Raw genomic sequence first — 22295 nt, 5'->3', positions numbered from 1 at the left:
CAAAGATTACTTCCGTTTCATCCGCAATGTAACAGAGGCAAAAGAGTTATCGAGATAGCTTATACGCCAATTTCAAGAAATTCTGACACACTTTTTTAAACGCTTGTTGTTCGTTATATTGCGGTTAATGAGAATTTTACTTCGCATCCGCGTTTTCACGACATGGTCAGTTTTCAGCGAAAAGTTCTTGCATTGAGAACATTAACTATGAAACCGCCGTGACACTACAGATTTACAAGGAAATTCCGTCTTAGTTATGGACGTCATTCCATAGAAATAATTCCACCTCTAGTTTTAAAGAAATCTTATTTCATTCACATTACATTTCGAGCGATATTCAAAATTCCTGATTCCACTTGCTGGCCAGAGTGCGTTTAAAACATGATCACGCGTGCGATTTTCATTTCGTCAGTGACTTCCTTACTTCTTTTCCAACATCTCGTGAACTAGTTTTGAACGTGACGTGGCCAAAATTGCTCACTTTGTTCCTATCTACTCTACCCAGTTATTTCAAATTCTCATTTTTCTAACAGTCCGTGTGTGCTTTTTTCCGATGATACCTACATATCATGTTACCATCAGATAACTTAACTAGTGTCGACGACACTACGTCCGCTTTTTAAATGAGTTCGAGCGTTTCCCGGCTTTGTTGAAAAATTTGTTAAGGAGAAGTGTTCTGGTGTTATCTCGCTCGTTGTGAGAGAATCTGATAAAACAAACGGAAAACGGAAGGCATTTAACGATTTTCGCTGTTGATTTTGTTAGCCCAGCCGATACGAACAAGACAAAACGTACTAAATCAGAACGAAACTTTTTCTCTCCAAGTATTGTGGCTTTCCTAGATCAGTCGAGTTTTTTTGAAGGACAAATAAGTTTTAAGAAATAAATCTATTAGTCACTTTTTATCAATAGAGGCATTTCCAACGCTATGGGGTCCTTCCGCGAATTTGTCAAACATTTTTACGCTCCACAATTTCACAAAAAGTGAGAAAATCAATGAGTAACGAAAGCAATTGTTTTGACGGATCAACAAGTGCATGAATTTCAAAGGATTAAAATTTTCCCGATGATTTGTCCGTGGAAAAACATCTAAGATCGATTTAATTTCTAGGGGATTATTTGTACTCACAACTTAGTCATGGAAAAACATTTGCGATATATTTCCTCTCCGTGACGTAAGAGATTGCTCAACTTCAAGTGTAAAATGTAATTTCCTTTCTTTAATTGACATGCTCAATATATGGATTGATTTGCTCCAGTACAGACTTAGTTGGAGCAAAACTGGATTGATTTCAACGACAACGAAATCCTCCAGCGGCGGGATGAATTTTCCCGCTAGTCCCAAAATGAATGTTTCAGAAGGGTTCTTTTCCTTTATTTGTTATCGATGAAAATGGCCAATTACTCTGCGTCATTATATATTCGCTTACGTGAGCTGATTATCAGCTCAAGTACTATTGTAATCAAAGGTATGGACCCTCCCAGCAATTGTTCTATCTTAGTATTAAGACAGTCCCTTCTCGACTCAAGGACAGCAGCTGTTAACGTTTGTCCCATCGATGACCAATACATTTGACAAAGTTTTTCTTTTCATCTTAAGTTTGTTGTAGCTAAAGATTTCGAGATAAATTTGAGGAAGAACCTTTGATTTCATTCTAAAAAAAGGCGTAGAGGCTAATTTCATTCTCTAATAATCCTCCTCATAGAGACACAGAATTGTAGAACATCCTCACTATAAGTTTGATTCATGGTTAAGCAAAAAATCGTCTTTAAGTAGGGAGAAATTGTCAAACAATTTATTCCTAATATTAGAACATAAAGATAATAGTTTATAAACAAACAAGAAGACAACAAGAATAATTACGATGGAGTGGTTGTAGAGTTGGTGATTCAAAGACGATGTCATAAAAGCAACTAAGCAGAATTTATACGAGCGTTAAAACAGTGAAGTAATTCCTTTCAGAGATGGGACGGGAATAATGAGGAGACAGACCGAAAAGTGTTTCGATGAATCCGTGACACGGTAGATGATGTCGCAATCAAGTGCGGAGGTTTTCACGTAGCTTGCTCTCTCGGAAAAGGAAGTTTTACCGCAAAAATAGGATTTACTTCGTTTCCGTTTGGGTCTTTCTACCCTCCGCGAGTGAGAGTCTTTTTACATACAGATGTGTACGATCAAGGAAATACTGGATGGAGGAGAGATTGTTTGCTTTAATTGAATAAAGTAGTGGTCCAAAACATAGAATAATATAATACCCTGAGGATACGCTTTTCAACCTTTTTGAAACTGAGAAATATAAAATGTCCAGAACTAATTGAACTGAACTAAATGAACTGATGTCTCAATTCCCATTTAGTGAAGGCTAGGTTTACTAGTTAAAAACAAGGAACAGAAATCTTTCCGGTTTTTCCTTAGCAAATATTAAACACCAAACTCCCCCTGAGAGACAGAATTGACAACAAAAGAATTGTGTGATATTAATGAATATGCTTCTGTTTGAACGCTTCGCTCTTTCTTAATTCATCGCCTAAATATGAGGAGATGATTAAACCTTTGATTAAACAAAAAGTCATATAAAAAAGGCCCATCGCGAGTTAAAAGCGTAACTTCAATACTGCGATCGATATCTCTGAAATTTTCTACATATTTGAATACTTGACGAACGGAGAAATCCAGACTTACTTATGGAAGTATGCCAGGTATTGCAAACATAAAACTATTACAGCTACTACAAAGTAGTGAGAAATTTTAAGGGTTCTCATAGTGACTTGCTTCGATCTTTATTGTACGCGTTATCCTGTGAAAATCAACCTTAAGTTACCATCACACTTTTATTATAAGAGACGGACCACTCACTACGTGTTTCTACAGTTATGCGTTGGGTATTTGTCCTTACGTTTCACTATGAGGCAGATGATGGGACAATTTAAGTTACGAAATGGTTTTGCTTGTGACGTACCTTTATGTTGTCAACTCTGTATGGTTGACATTTACCGTACTTTGGAAAGGGGTTTTTGCTTCTGACTGATGGATCTTACCGATTGATTAAATAAATAAGTTTGAGTTAATCGATTGAATGAATGACTGGTTGCATGGACTTACTTACTGACTGGCTGACTGACTGACTGACCGACTGAACCGAGCTGACGAGCTGAAAAGGGACAGATAAACTGACGGGCTGACTTTTTTATAACTGACCGACTAATTGGTTCATACGCCTGATTAACTTATTGACTGACTGGCTGACGGATCGAACGGATTTCACTGAAGCTGTTTGACTGATTGATTGCTGATGAACTTAATAAACTGACTGACTGAATAACTTGCCGACTAACTGGCTTACTTGCTGTCTGACGTGACTGTCTGACTTACTTTCTGACTGACTAACTGGCTTGACTAAGTGACTGAAAGATAAACCGGAATGGGACTGACTGACTGACTAAATGGCTGACTTAATGACCGAGGGCTGAATGACGACAGATTGACAGGCTAATTGAGGTAACCAACAACCTGGCTGATCGAATGATTCAATGACAAGTCGAGGGCAACTAATAAATTGACTGATTAATTAATTGCAGGTCAACGTGGTACAAACTATCAGTCTCTTGGTTTTAACCACGATAGTCATGTTATCGTGCGTTAAATCTTCCACTCCACGAACCAGGAGGTCCCTGTCCGGCCCTGCAGTGGTAGGGGCAGTGCAAATTGGAATCCCTGCATCCCATAAAGTCTTAGACGACTGGTGTAAGAACGTCACAAAACACCTAAACACAACTCAGGAAAAATTTGTAAGGTATGAAGACTGTGTGAGATTTAATGCAAATCTCAAAGATTTTATAATATGCAATTGTCGCAAGTTGTGGCAGCTTATCAGAGAGAACGTAAAAGTGATTAACAGCCAAGCATCAAACTATATTTTAATTTAAATATATGATTAAATCTAGTTTGTTTCGTTTTCAAATTTTATTGCAGAGGAAGGAATATTGTCTTATGACTATTTCTTTTTTTTTTCTTTTGTTTAAACACACAGATTGACACAAATTCATCTTTAATTCTAGATGGCCTTTTCTTCATAAATTAATTTCCTTTTTTCTGTCTCATTTTCCTCAGGGCAGTATCAATTTCAACAGCTCAATGGCACACTCCATCATCTCTTCTATGGGATTACGGTAGTTACAGAATCATTTTCCTTGCATCTCTTCTCTTTCAGCGAAGCTTGATGGACTCTCTATTTAGCTAACAACTGTGCTTCCAAATTTACCAAATATCCACTCCAAATAGTACCTCAGCCCTATATTGTGCCTCTCATAAGAGTCTCGATCATCCTAGAGCGCGGTCAAGTTGGGTGAAATGCCAAGATTAAGTAGGTGAAACGCCTCGTAAGAAAAATCATAAAGTGTGCTGTTTATGTAATGGGAAAGTTGGCTCTCAAATCTTCTTTATTCTCCTTATTCGCCCAACAGACTATTAAAATAGGCAATGTTTTTTATCGGTCCTTACAATTCCTTCAACATGAACAGGGGAAACAGCGTGACTAGTAGTGATGCAGTTCTACCAATGATGTTTTGTCAATGTCACAAAGTTACTGGGAAATGTTTAGGCAAGTTCTAATCGCTCACCAACAACATAATGTTCTCTTCCTTCTTAACAGGTACTTCAGAGACTTTCATTCGACTTGGAACACTTAGAAATCTACTATCTTCTTTGGGTCAAATTCCAAGCTCAAATTCAGACCAGAAATTTAATTTGTGTGTAAACGCGGTATCAACCTCATGGGGGGGCTTGTCATCAGCATGCAATTGACGGTAAGTAGAGCTGTTTTGTTTCGTTTTTTTCAATTGATAATTCCATCAAAAGAGGATTCTAATGTACAAAATACAGCTCGTTCCAAATATTTCTTCGTAATTGTCGAAGATCTTGAACCACTTAGGAGAGCGCTAGCCCGACACTTTGTCGATCACCTTTGTTATGAATTCTCCAATTGTCAGCCGTTTTAATACGTGCCGCTATAACTGCAGCTAAACGTTTCTGTTACTCGATAGGAGCTCTACCTCAATGGTACGTCACCATTCCCCCCTCAGTCGCTAGTAAGGGAACGATTGGTAGCAAGACTCGTTACCAGGACCTCAGTCACGAAATAGCGCAGCTCACAAGTTACATGAGACGGCTGGCCATGATAATGCAGACAACAGACTTTATCTCGCACAAGGTTGAAGCCAATAGGAAGTTGTCTTAAATGACACCATGGACTGATAGCGGTCAAGTTAAATTCTAGTGATCGATTTAAACAAATCATTTATTCTTGTTGAAATATAATTATTACATTCTCAAAGTCTACTTTGAAAACTGTACTTATTTAATGCAAAGGTTTAATTTTTTGACGCATGCAACTCACTGCGGGTAAGTTATAAATTGTAACAAATTATTTATGGGGCCGAGTTTTCAACCTCGACTTATGAATGCATAATAAAGGAAATAAAAAATCACTACAGTTTACTGACCACCTTGCTCATCGGTCCATTTTCTGTTGTTAAGATGTGTTTCGATTCGTTAAAGTTCCAGGTTGTTTAGAGTTAGCCTTGACATGGAGTTTCCTTACTTCGATTGTTCTGTTCGGGTATCGAGGTTTTTAAGTATCAATAATGTTTCTTTACGTTCATTTGATTTGAAATCCCTATGCAGTCCTTGCGACTCAAGGCCCTGCAAGGCCGCGGACAAAGTTTTGAGTTGTCCTTAGCCACAATAAGGCTTAATTCTTAAACACACACTTCTCATAGTGGCAATGTTTAGATTTGCCTACTGTCCATGTTTTGGACCTTCAATAACGTTCCTGTACCTTTTGACGCTCTATCATTTGAAGATTGAACGTTTACTCAGAAGCATTAAGTATCTTGTTATTCATTTTTTGATGTCATGACGTATTTTAGGACAGTTTTCTAAAATGAGAGGTTCTGTTCCCCTAACAAGTATTCAAATGCGTGTACTCAGGGTAGTCAGCCAGGAGGTATCACTAGAAGTTAGCCGTAGTAGAACTTGATTGATTAGAAGACACAGGGGAGAAACGTAGAATTGAGAAGACTGTAGAGACAACTGGAGCCTTTCTTCTTTGGTGCTTTTCAATCCTTTTTTCACATACTTTTTTGGAAAACATAGTCAATGGATAAGTGTCCCCCCCTCCCGCCTTCTTAACTCAACCACACTCCACCAAGGGACTTGACTTACTGCCTGGGCTGTTGCAGGGCAATAAGCCTAGCAACCTCCAAAGGAAAACACCTGTCTGGTTGCTGAGATTGGGACCCCTGTTATCATGCGAAACCTGACATCAAGAATATTTTCACCAACTTTGGACCTAAATGGGTTAGAGTCCGTAGTTGATACAGACAGAGATTAACGAAAACATTTCTCTAGAAGGTCAAAAACAAGTAAAAACAATAATTGACATCCTTTCCGTGATTGTTAATCGACTACAGGTAAAAAGTATTTTCGTTAAGATTACATTCTTTCTTAATTCGTGAAAAGGTTAACTGATATCTGCTAGATATAAACTGACTGACGAGGACTTAATGGTAATTTTTAGGTCATTTGCATATCGCAAGAACTCAGAATAGCATTAACTGTTACGTAGCTCTTTTGAAGAGAATTTGGAAGTTTCAGCGAGTCGCTCTAAAACAAAGACAGAATGATGAAGTGAACCCCCCCCCCCCCCACCCCACCTTGGTTGTGACGGTAGTTATGCATGTGCGTGATGTTTGGAGGTATTGTACAAGACAGAAATACGAGTATGGATCAATACGCCTGACTGCTTATAGAAGATCGTACTAAAGTTTAAAGAGGTCAGATATTCAATACTCCATTCTAAGCCAACATCGGTGCTAGGTGGTTGCTTGGGCGGTCAAGAATTTGACGTAGTTAGGTGTTAGTATGTCTGAGGCTTTCAAACCTTGGCTCACGCCTGTAGCGACACTCCAACTTTTGTGATGAATCTACAATGTAACAAAATAAAAAGACTTCTTTGCAAAATAATCTATCTTTACATGTAGATGGCAAATATGCAACTGTCGCAAAAAGTTAAGTACTTTACGTTAGTAGTTTTGAGTATGTGCGTGCATCGGTATCTTTCGCTTTCGTAGACTTCCATAAATTCCCATCTTTCATTCTCGTAGGATCCGTTTTCTTAACAGAAAAATATGAATAAAGAGGGTAAGTTTCTGGAGAAACTGTGGTGCTACGTATGGTGGGGGAGTATAACAAGATAATTTGGTTTATGATCTGATTAGATAATGTGAATTGGCCACCGTAAATATAAATAGTTTCTAAGTTGACATTTCCAACGTCAGCCCTTCGTCATGAAGGGCTAATGAACAGCGAATGATGGCTAACGCTCGAAACGCCAGCTTAGAGACTCTCTACGATGACCAATTTGCATTATTAACTCAGTTGATAAAACCAAATTATCTAGAAAAATATGAGTCCTCAATGATCAAATTTAAAAAAAAAAAAAGAAATTTGACAGCAGCTTGGTCTTGCAGTGTGCTTCTGGTAGATTGCAAAGAGCGAAAAGGTACACCAACAAGGAAAGATAGCGCTTTGAACTTATTCCAAAATGCCGTGTAGTAAACGATTCAAATGGCAACAAACGATACCCACATTAAAAATTATCTAAAAAACTATTGAAAAACAAAAAGTTAGGAACCTTCGGAAAAATGATTTAACACGGCACATAAAATGACTAAGGGAGAGGGGCATTACCGTTACAATATACGCAACGTAGAAAATGAAAATATTCCACAGCTTACCATTAACGATCCACTCATCTTGAGCAATATACGAAACCGCTGGTATACAGTACTGAGCGACACCGTGTTCAGAAGGACTGGCACAGTTCAGCATCCAAAACGGTACAACCACTCGAGTGTAATGCTACAAATAATGATGATGATGATGATGATAACAACAACAATAATAACAATAATAATTATAATAATAATAATAAATATATAGTAATAATAATAATGATAATGATTTAATAATAATAATAAATAATAATATATAATAAATCCATAAAGGAAACTGAAAGGGTAACTAGGAACTAGGGCACCAAGGCTATGTACCGTTGGATTAAAAAAAAGCCCTTGTATTGGTTTATGTGGGTGAAAAAACTCTATATTTCACGTTCATGTACAATAAATTGACATAAATTGTAAAAGCGGGAGTCTTACGATTCATCAGAGTCACACTTGATCAGTAAAAATAAAATACTTAACAGGAATGTCTCTGGCTCTTGGACTGACCTTAGGATAAACCCATGCAGTTATCCAGCATCTTCAGTTCTGTGTCTGTTATCGCGTACACACATCCCTCAACCGAGTGTCCTGGAGAGAAGTCCATATTAGGGAAATCCGCCAGCCTCGTCAGATGTACCTACAAATAACAATTGAAATGATGGGTTTGAGTCTTCCTCGGCGATTTAATCCTTGTTTTTACGGTCTCAAAACTTACCCCTCTTGTTAAATCGAATCTGCGAATCCAAAACAAAATACCCCACAATAGCGTCTTGGGCTCTCGACGTAAGTAAATGGCCATCCTATGAAAGAAAAAAAACTAAGCAAGTACACTACTTTTCTGTAGAAAACGGTCTTTTGTACTAAGGAAGTGGTATTTACTTTGCCAAAAAGATTATACTACTCATTAAATATTTCTATGACTCCATGCAGCTCTCGTTAAGAGTTTCTTACGGGTAAATTCAGCAAAAGGGAGCATTAAACAAAAGATGCAATGAGGAAAGTGGGTGGGAAGGGTTTAGGAGGGGGGGGGGGGGAAGGGGGTGAGGTGAAGCATGCCAGCCGTAACTGTACCCAAAGTCTTGACCTAAAAAAAGTCAATAAGAAAAAGCACCACGTCCATGAAGGAGTCTTTAAAACAAGAACATCGGCACATCACTATTCGCATTCTATTTTTATTTTACAGTCACTTGGGCAGGAATGAACAAATCCCAATTGCATTTGAAAGCAGTGTAACGTATGAGCTTTCAATAAGTACTTCTGGATCTACTACCAATAAGCGATCATAAATTTATGGAAACTAAGCCATTCAGGAAAAAATTAGGATCCACTGATATGTTTTTTTTTTAGTCCCAGTGAACTGCACAGACTTCTTTGCTCACCTGTTGGGATTCATTTCTGGTCCATAGGCGAAGTAATACAACTGACCCTCTGGGGCTTTAGCGTTAATACTGAAGCAAAGGGGTGGAATCGGTGCAATGGGCTTCTTCTTCGCATCATATCTGACACAAAATGTTTGAAAAAGAAAAGGTTCGCGTCACTATTTTAAAAGCCAAAAGCAATATGAAGAAAGTGGTACATGGAGTATGCGATATACTTGATGACTAACATAAGATACAGTGTAGTGTAGTTCTCACTCCTAAGAGTGTCCAGCATCTAAATTCTCCCCATAAAAAAGTACTACGTAGACATGCGAGGAGAATTGTGAAAAGTATCCTTAGAATGAGATGCTGATTTGCAGGAGTAGTTGTAATTTGCTTTTGTTTCACGACACTTTTATTCGAACAGCCTTCTTTTACGAGAGCTTCTATTTTGTATTTCAGTGGGCACAAAATGCTTTGGAAAATATACGAACCTTGACTCGGACAAAGTCATCGTTTTAGCAACCACTTCCAATTCTGTGGAATCATTGCCAAAGTCTTCAACAAAACCAGCATCAACGCCATCATCATCGTCATCAATGATACTATCAGTACACTCATCAACTTCGTCATACGGTTGTCCATCAGTCACAGGATATAAGTTCTCATTACTTGAACTCCATCCCAATTCAGTGCTATAATTACTTTTATCGATAGTATCACCATAAACAGATGAACCTGTCACACACGACATCGTTTCCACGCCAGAACTGCTATCTTCCAAAGCGTTAACACCTCTATATTCACTTTTATCGTCCATAGTCACAAACACACTTGTTTGGGAACTTCGAGGAGACTTTTCACCGTTCGAGCCTTTATCCGGCTTCTCGCAAAAAGATAGAGTCTTTTCTATGGAAGACTTGCACTTGACATTTCTACATGTTCTTTTCCCAGTTTAATAGCTGATGCAATATCGCTTACATTATCACTATCGCTTCCTTTACTCGTCATTCTTTCGCTGCCACAGCCACGATGCTGGACGATGAACATTCCTTCTTCAAGGCACAAAACACTAGTCATATCTTGATTCTGCTCGTCCAATATTTTCTGTACTGCTCAGTGAAATAACCGGTAACTTCTCCCTTGCATGCTTTGTCAAGTCATTAGCTCTTCCAGTTGTCATAGAAGTAACAGTGGTTGAATTTTCTACCTCACGTAAAGTTTTATCTTTCTTTTTTCTATTTCCCATTCGTTTACCTGAGGGTGGTCTTGGCTCTTTGCTGCCTTTTACCAAAGGCGTTTTATCACTGAGAGCAGCAGCCGTCTGTCTCGTATAACCAGCAGACTGCACCCTTTTTGCCTTTGGTCTCTCCTCTCTAGGAGTCCGAGGCTTCACTGCAGAAGTGCTTAGATTCAGAGAGTCCAAGTACTTTAAAAATATCCGCCGAAGGTATCCTGTTCGAATCTAAGGCATCGCTATCGCTATTCAGGTATTCATCACCAGTAATATCGTTGTTAGACCGGTCAAGCGTTCCCACGCATGTACGTCCATTTCTGGAGACTACCCTTATATGAACATCAATGATTTTATTAGAATTTAGACTCCTAGAAGACTCCTCAGCTCCTGGTTGAAATTCTGGAGGTTGAAATTCTGGAGGAAACCTATCTGTGTTCTTCTGGCGCGACTTGATCATTGAAGAGGTCAGCAGAGAATTCATTCTGAAGCTCACAATATGAAGTTCCCTTGGTTTCCCTGTCCCCATAGGTTTTTAACTGTCCTTGCTTCCCTTGAGAAGTAATAGTTTTCTCATCGCTTGCCTTTCGGAAACAGTCAGAGTTATTACTTCGCTCTCGATCAACTTCATAGGTGGAATCAGCAGGAAGAAGATTCTGTCGTGCCATCGACCTTCGCCTTCATCGCTGTCGTCGTCTGAGTGTTCTTTTTTTGTGTCATCAAAATAAGGTTTACAACCACTAGCAAGAGTTTCGTTCTTATTATAGGGGAAAGCAGCTTTTCCTCAGTTTCATTCACATCCTGGTTAAATCCCGTTACTTGTTCAGCTTGATTTTCCACATCAATGCTGTCATCACTAAGTCCATCTTCAGAAAAACTACTATCACTGTGGCGGTTACTCTCGTTGACAGACGATGCACAGGAAGTGTTATGAATGGAACTTTCTGGGCGCCATAACTGACTAGGACTTCTAAGCCGTGCAGCGGCAGGTAAGGCTGTGTCCGAAGTTGAGAACACTCTAGAGGACTTGACACGCTCTAGTGAAGGGCTGGTCTGCCTTCTTGCAAAACTATGATACCGTCGTGCACCTGAAGACGAAACAAGATAAAACAGATAATATTTCGCCCGCATAGGAGGCCCACGATTAAACCTAGCGCGAGAGACTTAGAGCGAAAACGAGCTAGCGAGGGTTCACACAAATTTGCTCTTTTACGCTCGTCTCGCTCATGTTCTCACCACTCGGACTAAAACAAAAATTGTACAATCAATTTTTTCTATTTGCTGTCTCCGTTTGAGTGCACATATGCTCATGCACTTGCGATGGCGCTGAAGAGCGGGTACTAGCGAGTGCATTTGGGCAGAATCGTAATTGCACAGTATATAGAGACAAACTCTGATATTTATGCAGTATGTAAGATCTACTTAATTCCATCTACACTGTATTAGTAAGCTTAGGGTCACTTAAACAAAGCACAGACTTACCAGCCACAATTCCTGACAATTGTTCACGAGAGGACCAGAGGCTGTCATAGGCCGCCCAAGCGCCTTAAGGTGACCTCTTTGTAACTGTGCAGGAGGAAGAATCATATTTCTAGTGCGTTTTGTCCTTTCCAGCTGCTTCCTAATCTTTTCAACTCCAGCAGTGGTCCGCTGCTTCAATTCAAGACTAGGATCAATGACCTGCACACAATAGAAGAACATGAGTTTTGATGTGCCCCATTACCACATAAACAACCCACAAGGTGCTTATTAACTCCATCCCAGGGATATCACACTAAGAGCTTCTTAGGGAGAGGGAAGGGGGTGAGTATTAACTTTTTTATTCTGAAATGTCAACTAGATTTAACGAACACTATGTAAAGCATGCATCTCTTAGGTTGCAAAACCAACAATAGTTAAAATGGAAGCTGTTAGAGGCTTTCAAACATAGTGGTATTTTGAATTTAAAGTTACTGAGCCCTAATGTATGTTAATGCTGATAATGAGATAAGAACATAGCCATTTAGATCTAGCTTTACTAGAGACTTACGTCACCAGTTACATGTAAAATCAACCTCTGACCAAAACCTTACCAAAACTGGTCCTTTCACATCTTTCTCTGGCCCTTGTTTAAAAGGAGAAGTGATGTAAAAATTTCCTTTTGGGACCTGCACTCTGCTGTGTCTGATTCTGTTTCGAGAGGTGGATAAACTTTTCGGTAACCTGGATTGATCTCTTTCACTTTCAGCAACTAATGAGGAATTTTCTGTAAAATTATACAGAGTGGTATTAACTTTCAGAACCACCAAATATAACTTAAGCAACTGCCATAACATGTGAGAAGCATGTTCATTTATGCAAGGAATTTCTTTTTGAGGAGGTGACATTTCTTGCATGAGGCAATTAAAGAATGGAAATACATGTACAGGTAGTTTACAAAAATGTTCTGTAACAAAGTGCTACTGGAACAACCAGTTCGAAGTGTCAGTCTATATAATCCCTGACAAGAATTGTAGAACTTTGTACATGAAGACGTTAAGAGTTCAATTCAAGAATTAAGGGTAAATTAACAGTTAACTTAATCACAATAACCCAAATTAAGACAGACAGATGAAAGTGAATTTGAAAATGCTCATGAATTTACATGGGTTCATTATTAACGAGCCCTAAATAAACAACTTTCAACAAAACATTGTAAAAGATGTACTCTTACCAAGGCTAAGTTCTGAAAAATCGTGTCTATGCTCAAGTGCTTTCCTGGTTGCTGAAAAGTTTAAAACATTTAGAAACACCAATAGTTACACTTTCAAATAAAGAAAATCCAAAGAGATTTCTTACCATCATGATGAACAGGTCATATACCACAGAAGGTTAGTTATTAGGAATAATGGCACCTACTGCATAATGTCCCCACACAGTAGACTGCATGTACATGTACTAAATATGCATTTTTCCAATTTTCAAAATCATCTACCCTTTTTGTAATCTTCAAGTAAGGTGAAATATAAAATAAAGTTTACATCAAAATATGTACAGGAGTAGGGCCTTGGGATTTCTGTTTTGCGGTTGTGGCAATTTTTTAGATCTGTTTTTTCATTTTTGTGCCAAAAAACTTAGGTTTTGCAGTTTTGGTGCTCATTGCAGTTCACAGATTTTCTGTTTCAAATAAGCGTTTGGTTTCAGTTTTCCTCAAAAATACCGATGGGTTTTCAGATTTGGTTTCCAATGTGGTTTCCAGTTTTTCTTGTTTGGGTTCCAGTTCCTTTTCAATCTGAGCGGCAATTTTTCACCTCTACAGACTTTGCATAGCCTCAAAATCTCTTTTTGCTCCACTTGTTCACCTCTGTAATAGATCAATTAGGGTTTTCACACTGTGATGTGAAAATTTATCGCTTTTGACAATATTACATGCAGTTTTTGGTTTTGATTGAATTTTTTCTTGTGGTTTTGTTGGTGGATTTTTCTACAGTTTAGTGGTATCTAATAGAAACCAATTCCCCCTTGTTCAGTTGACAGAATCAATGTATAGCTGTAAATAGTACTTATCCAAAGCTTTAAGCTTGAGGACTTAATGTGAACTTAGAGAAAGATGTTTATTCTTCTTGTCTCTACCCTGGGACAAAGATAAAATTCTGAGTCCCCATAAGGAATTGAGCCTCAGACCTTTGAATCAGCACTCTGGTGCTCTACCACTTAGAGGCATTCAGACTTTTTTTTGGAATGGGAAAGATGATATGTTCTGAGCTTGGTAAAGAAGTAAAAAAAAGATGTTTTCTTGTCTTGTCATGAGCGTGGGACAAAGAAAAAATTCTGAGTCCCCATGAGGAATCTTACCAATTCCTTATTCTATTTAGAATCAGTAATTTTAAGTTTTGAATTTCAGTATTATGAGACCTTTCCCAACTTATAAAATAATGTTATATCCTCTCAATAGTTTGGCCTTTGATAGTAATAAACATTACTATTAAAATGTTTACAGAGGTATTTGTGAGTGAAAATTAGTGTATCAATATTAAAACTTTTCTTTTTTTTTGAGTAACCTACACAAGGTTCAACTGATCAATTAGATGAAAAAACGTGTTATTAAAGATTGTTAAATTCCTAGGTATGGTGGGTTACAGTACCAAGGCTAGTGATGGCAGAGTCATTTTCTGAAATACTAGGTCAAGAAACTAATGGTAACTATACCATAAAAGCAAGTTTAACAAATGAAGTTTCGATTTACTGGGCGATTTATTATACTTTGCCATTAGTCTAACCATCGAAACGCCAGGTTTTCAAAACATCTCTATTAGTGCTTCACTCAATTGAGCTTAAATCCTCCAATAAACTTCTAGGAAATAAGTAACTTACTGTTTACTTTGCCTACCGATGCAACATAACCGTTTCCTTTAAAGTCGTTAAAACACTTATTTTCGGGAATCACAATTTGAGATTTACAGTTTGTAGGTAAAGTTAAATCATGATTTTTAGTGTCAACAAATTAGACCTATCTAAAAAATTATTTCTACTTCTTTACTTTAAAAACTTTCGTTTGCATCTTGCAAGCGAACTGGTGCGTAGAGCAGCTTACTCGATTAAGTAGCAACGGCTGTATTTCATTTCCAATCATAAAAATAAGTTACCTGATGGTTTGTACCACTCGGAGGCCTGACATCAAACTCGATATCATAATCTTCCAGTTCTTGTCTGCATCTCTCGGTTACAGGGCAGCTTCTTGTACTTGACGCACTCGACTTTCTCGGACTCTTAGTTAAGCAAACTTCGTCATTAAGACTGATTGCATCCATGAACTAAAACTTTTCAAGACCCGTTGTTCATCAAAATATCAAGTTTACGAAGAGGGATTAGACAGTTTTCAAACCTTGGCATTACCATATCTCCATGGATTCAGACGCCATCTTGATAATTCCCGCCTTCCAAAGCATCATGGAAGTAAATGCTGCTAAGCACCATGGGAAATTCAATATGGCGGAAGACACGTTAAGACAGTCTTGCCAAAGTGGTGAAGATTCCTACCTTTTTGATTTGGCCGGAGACAATGTTAAATGGAAAACAATATCTCTCACTCACGTGGAATATCCAGAAGGTAATAACATAATTTTTTGGACCTCTGTCGTCTTTTTTAGCACCATCAACCCGCTATTGGATTTGCTGCAAGCATGTTAAGTTTTTACCTCAGATGTGGTACGGTTATATAAGCCCACAAGGTAAAACCAGCTCATGTCATTTTTCCTTATACGTTACAGGAGATATTACGGGGAAGATCTTGGCATGGTGTAGTCTGCTTCCTATATTTATCGTGGTTGGTTTTATTACTTTAATAATTTTCCGACGTGAAGTTCACACGGTAGGTTGGTTTATTTTCAATGTATGGACTGTGATTGAAATCCGGAAGAGAGGTCGTCTTTGATAGAAGATGTAATTTTACGTCACTATTTACAGTGTTTTACTCCTAGAATTACAGCTCATGAGTATTAACCGGTTCAATACCGATTTTTTAGTCTAGAAGGTACATGTATCTTACTGGTGTGCCTTGCAGTAATATATCCCCTATCAACAAATTCTTGTCTGTCTTAGGGTAACATTTCTTGACAATGTCACTCATCTGTGTGACACACATCAGTACTATATATGATTTCCTGTAAATCTTATGTGAAGACATAAAGGGAGAGGAGAGATATTTACTATTTTTTAAGTCAAGTTTTGAAAGGGCTACTTTGCATTGATATCCTTGTTGAAGATGTAAATCCTTGCAAATCATGATGTTTCAACTTTGAAGGTTTTGTTAGATAAGCTACACTGATCCATCTCACAGGTTAGCCAAGTAATATAAATAACTAAAATTTGAAATGAGCCAAGCATCCTGTACAAAGCTTGCATCTGTAATATCAAAGGCAGATGGTTGAGAGCTATATGTACCACTGTAATGATATGATAAGAAAACTAATATCAGGTGAGGCCCAGTGGTTGATTATTGAAAGATGTGAGTTACTTTGGACTTTAAAATATCTTGGTTTTCAACAAGGATTAAAATTCTATGCACACCAGATATTGTAAGAAGCTTCAAAGAATGTCTGGTTTTAATTTTTTTTGCATGCACCAAATGTGCGTGTTTGCAAATAGTTATGACTCATTTTAAGTAAATTATATCAGCCTATTTTCCCTGTATTATTATGTGTATGTATTTACTTACAGTCTTTCTTTACATTGACAGAGAGGGTTCTTCTGTTGCAGATGACATTCTTTGGAGGAATTTTAATGAATGAACTTGTTAACATGGTGGTGAAACACTCTTTGGCATATCCTAGACTATGTGGGGGTCATGTGTTTGCACATTCTGGAAGTGCAATGCCATCAGATCATGCTCAGTTTATGGCTTTCTTTGCTGTGTATTCTGTCCTGTTTATATATGTAAGGTAAGCAAACACTCAGGGTCTAATGAAAATAGATAAAGGGGTAAGTTTCTAAAGAAACTGTGGTGCTGCGTCAGTGGGAGAGTATAGCAGGTAATTTAGTGTTAACAACTGAGTTGAAAACGTAAATTAGCCACCATAAAGGGTAAAAAAGCTGACATAAAGGGTAAAAAAGCTGACATTTCGAGCGTTAGCCCTCCGAAGCATTAGCCCTTCACAATAAACAGATAATATGCTCCAAAATGAAATGTGCAGTGGGAAACTAGACACTGCTATCCAAATGCACATAAATGGTGCTAGTCCTACAAGGAAACAGCAGCTACATGTAACTGCAAGAAAACTAGTGCAGGTCTGACCTTAAGAAAACTATCCATAAGAGAGAGAGAGTTGCAAAAAATATAGAAAACACAAGTTTCTATCAGGTAAATATTAATCCCTATCTCAAGGAATATCTTTATCAAAGCCTTGCCAGTAATACCTCATTTTATTGACAAACAAGTAAAAATTCATTTGTCTATTTTCAGGCTTCTACATTTTTCTCAAGCAACCACAGTATGGGATGATTTAATAGACAACTTATGGCGGCATGTACTAGCAGTTGGTGTTGTATTGGCTGCTGTTGCTGTTGGATTTAGTAGGTTGGTGACAGTATGTTGGTCACTTCAAAGAGGTTGCTATTACTGTCAGAAATCTCTGACAGTATTTTTTTCTTAACAATGATGAAGAGTATTGATTTTTGATAAAACATTAAAACTACTCATACAGTGTACCCCACTTATCTCAGTGTCTTCAGCTGTAACTCTTTACACCCTAACATCAGAGTGCATATTCTCCATACTGTCCTCTATAAATTTCCAACATGTAAGGTTCTGACCAGGAGAATTTGTTTCAAAATCAAGAGCTTCTTCAGTTGGTGATCATTTCCTTCATTCTTGTGACCTTAATGTAGAATTTTGGGGGGATATTGTAGGGAGAAATTAGATGCTGGATCTTTATTAGGGGTCAAAGGGTTAAGTAATTGGGGGTCTTGCTACTCTCCTTAGATGAGATGCTTGTCACTGCAGGTTACCCCTTCTTCCCTCCGGAGGGCTCTTGTGAAAAGCCAGTCTGCTTATTTTTCTTGGCTGTTCAAAAGAACATTATCTGCCATTTCACAGAAATACTTACCAAAACAATAATTGTCAAATGAATGTATTTTTGTTCAAATATGACGATTCATTGCATTCAATTTAAAATCTTGCTTGTCTGCTACCAACCTCATACCCTGGAAACTTGAGGACACGACACCTAAGGACACAACACAATGTCTCACCAAGGACTCAGTGGTAGAGCTTTTGCTCCAGAGCTCCACCTACACTGCCAGACTGTCTCCAGGATAAATGTAACACTCAAGTGATAAAATGTTAATGGATACTTAAGTTTGCAGTTTTTTTTTATTTTACAGAATATACCTCAGATATCACACCCCACAGCAAGTGGGTTATGGCTTTCTGCTGGGATGTGGACTTGGCATTGCTTGGTTTCTTTTCACACAGACAGTTCTCACACCAATCTTTCCAACTGTAACAACTTGGTAAGTGACAATTATATAATATTAAGTACACGACTTGTACATGTAGCCTTTTACATGTAATTGCAAAAGTTGATTCACAATCTCTTTGAACTTCTGATCTATGGAACAAATTCTTGTACACATTTTGTTTCCTGGTATTAAGATGGAGCTACAACACATGCAATGTTGAATACAGTTGAACTCGGTAACTTGAACTGCCAACTTTGTTATCACAGGTTTTGAGTTATAGGGGTTTTGAACAAAAAGACCAGAAACACTTGATTAAAGAGGTTTTATCCTTATACATGTTTTATTTTAAGATTTCTAGCAATGTAAGAGCATAATACAACAAAACAAAATGTAAGAAAACCACAAATACTCTAAAGTAGCTGCTCTTCAGAATGTTTGGCACTCAATCTCATTTGAAAAATCTATTCAGACACATGCTTGATATGAAAAATAGTCTTCCAGTGCAAAATATTATGGCTCATTAGTCTGTAAAAGTGAAAACCAACTTCAAGTTATCAAGGGTAAAATAACAAAGAAAAGTCCATGAAGGAAAGTGAAAATCACTTCGAGTTACCAGGGTTTTGAGTTATTGAGGTTTTGAGTTATAGGGGTTAAAATTACAGTAAATATACTATATGAGGCAAATCTAAGGGAAATCAGTCTTGCGTTAAGGCCTTTAGCAGGGAATTCAAGTTACTGAGGGTTCAAGTTATTGGCATTCAACTGTACTAAGATTCTGGCCATGGAAAGGATGTAATGATCTTTACAGATTTGTCTACTTACATGTAAAGTAGATTTCAAATGATAAGGGGAAATTGTAGTCCAATAGTTCTATAATTGATTTGATTACCTGCATAGTACATGTATATAAGTACAATTATACATTTAGCTTAGTTTTAGTGGGCCACAATATAACCAAGAGAGACATGGTCTCAGAGTGTTTGCTGTTTGTTATACAACTCATTTTTAACAGGCCTATCAGTGAATACTTAATGATCCGTGATTCAACGCTAATCCCATCAGTCATGTGGTTTGAATATACACAGTCAAGAACAGAAATGAAGTAAGTGTAATTTATGCACATTACAACCATGGTTCAAAATCCTTAAAATTTACTAGGTATTTGTGACTTTTGATGCAACACTAGTCAGAGGTCTCTATCTTTTGATCAGAGGATAAATAATTGTTAAATGATGAGTAGTAGCGTTATTCTATTTGATGAGTAAAGTGTATTTTTCTTTGTCTAAACAATAGGATTCTGATTGAGTTGAACTGAGTTGAAGCAGTCACTTAGAGGGTACAGTGTACATGTGCCTCTCTGCCCTAAAGCAAAATATGCATTTCTTATGCACCAATCAATTTGAAGCTTCAACATTCTTCCTTTCCCCTTGGACAACCCATGGGAATTTTACTGTTTTCCATGCCCTAGGAGTGGGGAATTTGAACCTTCCATGGGTGGGGTGGGGAGGGGGGGAATTTGAACCAGTGGAATGCGTGACTTTTGATTTTACAACATTTTTTGATCACACAGAGAATTGTTTATAAAAAATTGTGCTTGACTGGGGCATTTGAATGCAATTTTGGCCCATGGTGGGCAGGAATTTCGACAAACCCATCTTCAAAAGTTTAAATGCCCTGGGGGTTGCTTGTGGGAGGGATGTTGCAGCTTCAAATTGATTGATGCATTACAATCTAGACTTGAAACCTGTACTATTGCAGTCTATCCTTTGTTGCTACAGTAGCCTCTGTTAAAGTGAATTTGCTGCACAACAGTAAATATGAACACTTAACAAATATTTTTCTGTTTCTTTTCTTTATTAGAAAACGACAAAGAAGAGGCTCACACAACAATTATTTTAAGTCTCATACTTCTTGAAAAGAAAGATGAGGTCTGTGCAAGGTTGTGCTCAGCAAAACATAAATTGAAGGGAAATACAGGAGATTCCTCTGTTGATCGATTATCAGAACTCATCAATCTTCAGTAAATCCTAATTACTGATTAATTAAGATTAATTAGGATATTTACAAGTAACCAGCCTTAAATTAAAAGCAAAACTGTCGAAGTTTGCATCCTCTTTCCTTGACAGATTTTGTTTCTGATGCTAAATGCTTTCAGTAATCTTTCCAAAGGAAACTGGGGGTATAAAGTAGAAGAACTATTGACAGACTTCTAGAGCAAACATGCAGTGGAGATATTGATTGCAAAAAAGATGCTTATCTGACAGAATTTTAACCCATTTGTATCAGCCTCTTCATCACAATTTTGTCAAGCCTTCTTTGTAACATGCTTTCTTTTGGAAGGCTGTGCTAGTGTGCTTATCTTTCCAATTGTCTGGTACCCTGCATTTTTAAGGCACTTACTAAATGGAGGGAAAAGAAAAGACAGGTGAAGTGAGAAAAAGAGGTGGGAGATTGAGGAGCATTTTCCTTTACCAAATCCCCTTCAACTTTCACTCTTTTTCATCTTCTGCTTTCATGCCTGTCTACATCTGACCAATAGTCAACTACAGGCTTTTTAATCGCTGGCAGTTTTTCAAAGAATTTTTCTGTTCTTGTGTAATTCAACGAGACAAATTATAAACAACTAATGTTGTTTTTTTTCTTTATTTCTGTCGCGTAGAATAGTAATACACTGAGGTGTGGATGATTTATTCAGTAGTTAATACCGTCATTTGAATAGAGACAAAGAGAATAGTAAAATTATATGGGTGGCCAAGGGAGGTATTGGTCCCTTAATTTTAAATAACAGAAAGTAGAAAGAATATTTCCGAGGGACAAAATTTGACAATTTATTTGGAGGGGGGAGTGTTTGGCTAAGTATTTTGGGGATAGCTAGGGTAGATTAATGATTTTCATAAGGAATTTAAAGAAGAAGGAGTTGGTGTAACCCACATGGTATTGACAATTTCGTTTTCTTAATGCAATTGGCCGGGATTTTATGTGACTTATATTTTACTGTAGAGGGATTTTGGGTCCACTTTACAAAAAATTGGTTTTCTTTTGAAGCGATCGATGTCTTTACATGGACCTCCTTGTTGCCTTAAATTGGAAGTATCAACTTTCTCTGGAGGGGATAAGTGGTCTCTTTGAGAAAAATATATATATTTACTTTTTATTTGCGTTGCAAATAAGGAATAGTTCTATTTTTGAAGAAAATAAGACGTGCCAATCGCTTCAGTGAAAATTGTAAGTAAGTTAAGAGCTTTGAGTATTATCAAGTTTTATTTGATTGGTTTTGTGATGTTGGTATGTCCTGCTGTTTTAAGGATTTATTGAAATGTCTCGAGTTAACGTAAGTGGATCAATATCAGTATCTGGGTAACTACCCACCTACCCCTCCCCTAACTCAACCCTAACTTGTAATCAATTGACTGGTGTTGAGTTGGGGGGGGGGGGTAAGTGGGCAGTTGCCCAGATACTGATATTGATCCACGTAAGTTATATTTTCTTGACTTCGATTGTGCTTATCTTCAGTGTTGATGCATTGTGTTAGTGAGCGTTTATTTTTGGGTCAGTTATTTTTGTCAAATGAAAATCACTAACAAGTACCAAACAAAAATTCTAATAATAAATATTTTATCTTGAGAAATTTTACAATTTGTGACTTCACTACTCTATCCAAGTTGAAGAATAAGAAATTTTAACCTTGGTTCCTCGGATTCGTGATTTCTTGCCAGGAAGAGGGGAGGGGAATGAGTTATCGAGGGTTCGAAAACCACGTTGCAAAACCACGGTTAACGTTTGGAACTAGTGTTGCTGTTTGAAATAGCTCTTTTTAAATTCAGACTACTTTTCAATTTCCCTCTATCGCCAGATTAGTAAGAGTTTTTCTCATTCGGAGTCTGCCAATGATCAACCATGAGTCACACACTGAATTGGAGGATTCTTTTGGTTTTCCTTGCAATCTCTTTCCCCGCTTTCGTTGCAACTCTTACCGAGGCGGACAGAGACAAAACAACTCC

At 37.6% G+C, this 22295-nt stretch overlaps 1 protein-coding gene, 1 non-coding gene and 1 pseudogene across 2 annotated transcripts; 2 read left to right on the top strand and 1 right to left on the bottom strand.

Annotated features, from left to right (window-relative positions):
- The first annotated feature begins 2939 nt into the window (after nucleotides 1-2939).
- Nucleotides 2940-5237, top strand: LOC131782632 (uncharacterized; annotated as a pseudogene).
- A 1464-nt stretch (nucleotides 5238-6701) lies between these two features.
- On the bottom strand, nucleotides 6702-15254 carry LOC131782643 (uncharacterized). The gene is made up of 10 exons (XR_010717208.1): nucleotides 14982-15254; nucleotides 13070-13120; nucleotides 12450-12622; nucleotides 11856-12057; nucleotides 9638-11465; nucleotides 9165-9284; nucleotides 8501-8585; nucleotides 8293-8422; nucleotides 7798-7921; nucleotides 6702-6984 (listed from the first exon to the last, which is right to left on the bottom strand). It is a non-coding gene; the product is annotated as an uncharacterized protein (transcript).
- Nucleotides 15241-21913, top strand: LOC131782644 (dolichyldiphosphatase 1). The gene is made up of 7 exons (XM_059099388.2): nucleotides 15241-15445; nucleotides 15606-15706; nucleotides 16594-16775; nucleotides 17297-17410; nucleotides 18217-18345; nucleotides 19307-19396; nucleotides 20155-21913. Exons 1-7 carry the CDS (start codon nucleotides 15241-15243, stop codon nucleotides 20207-20209), a joined length of 876 nt encoding a protein of 291 aa, XP_058955371.2. The 3' UTR covers nucleotides 20210-21913.
- Nucleotides 21914-22295: the final 382 nt, after the last annotated feature.

This window comes from Pocillopora verrucosa, chromosome 4, assembly GCF_036669915.1.
Source record: "Pocillopora verrucosa isolate sample1 chromosome 4, ASM3666991v2, whole genome shotgun sequence".
Taxonomy (NCBI): domain Eukaryota; kingdom Metazoa; phylum Cnidaria; class Anthozoa; order Scleractinia; family Pocilloporidae; genus Pocillopora; species Pocillopora verrucosa.
The sequence above is the reverse complement of the archived record's forward strand: the minus strand, read 5'-3'. Positions and strand labels throughout refer to the sequence as shown.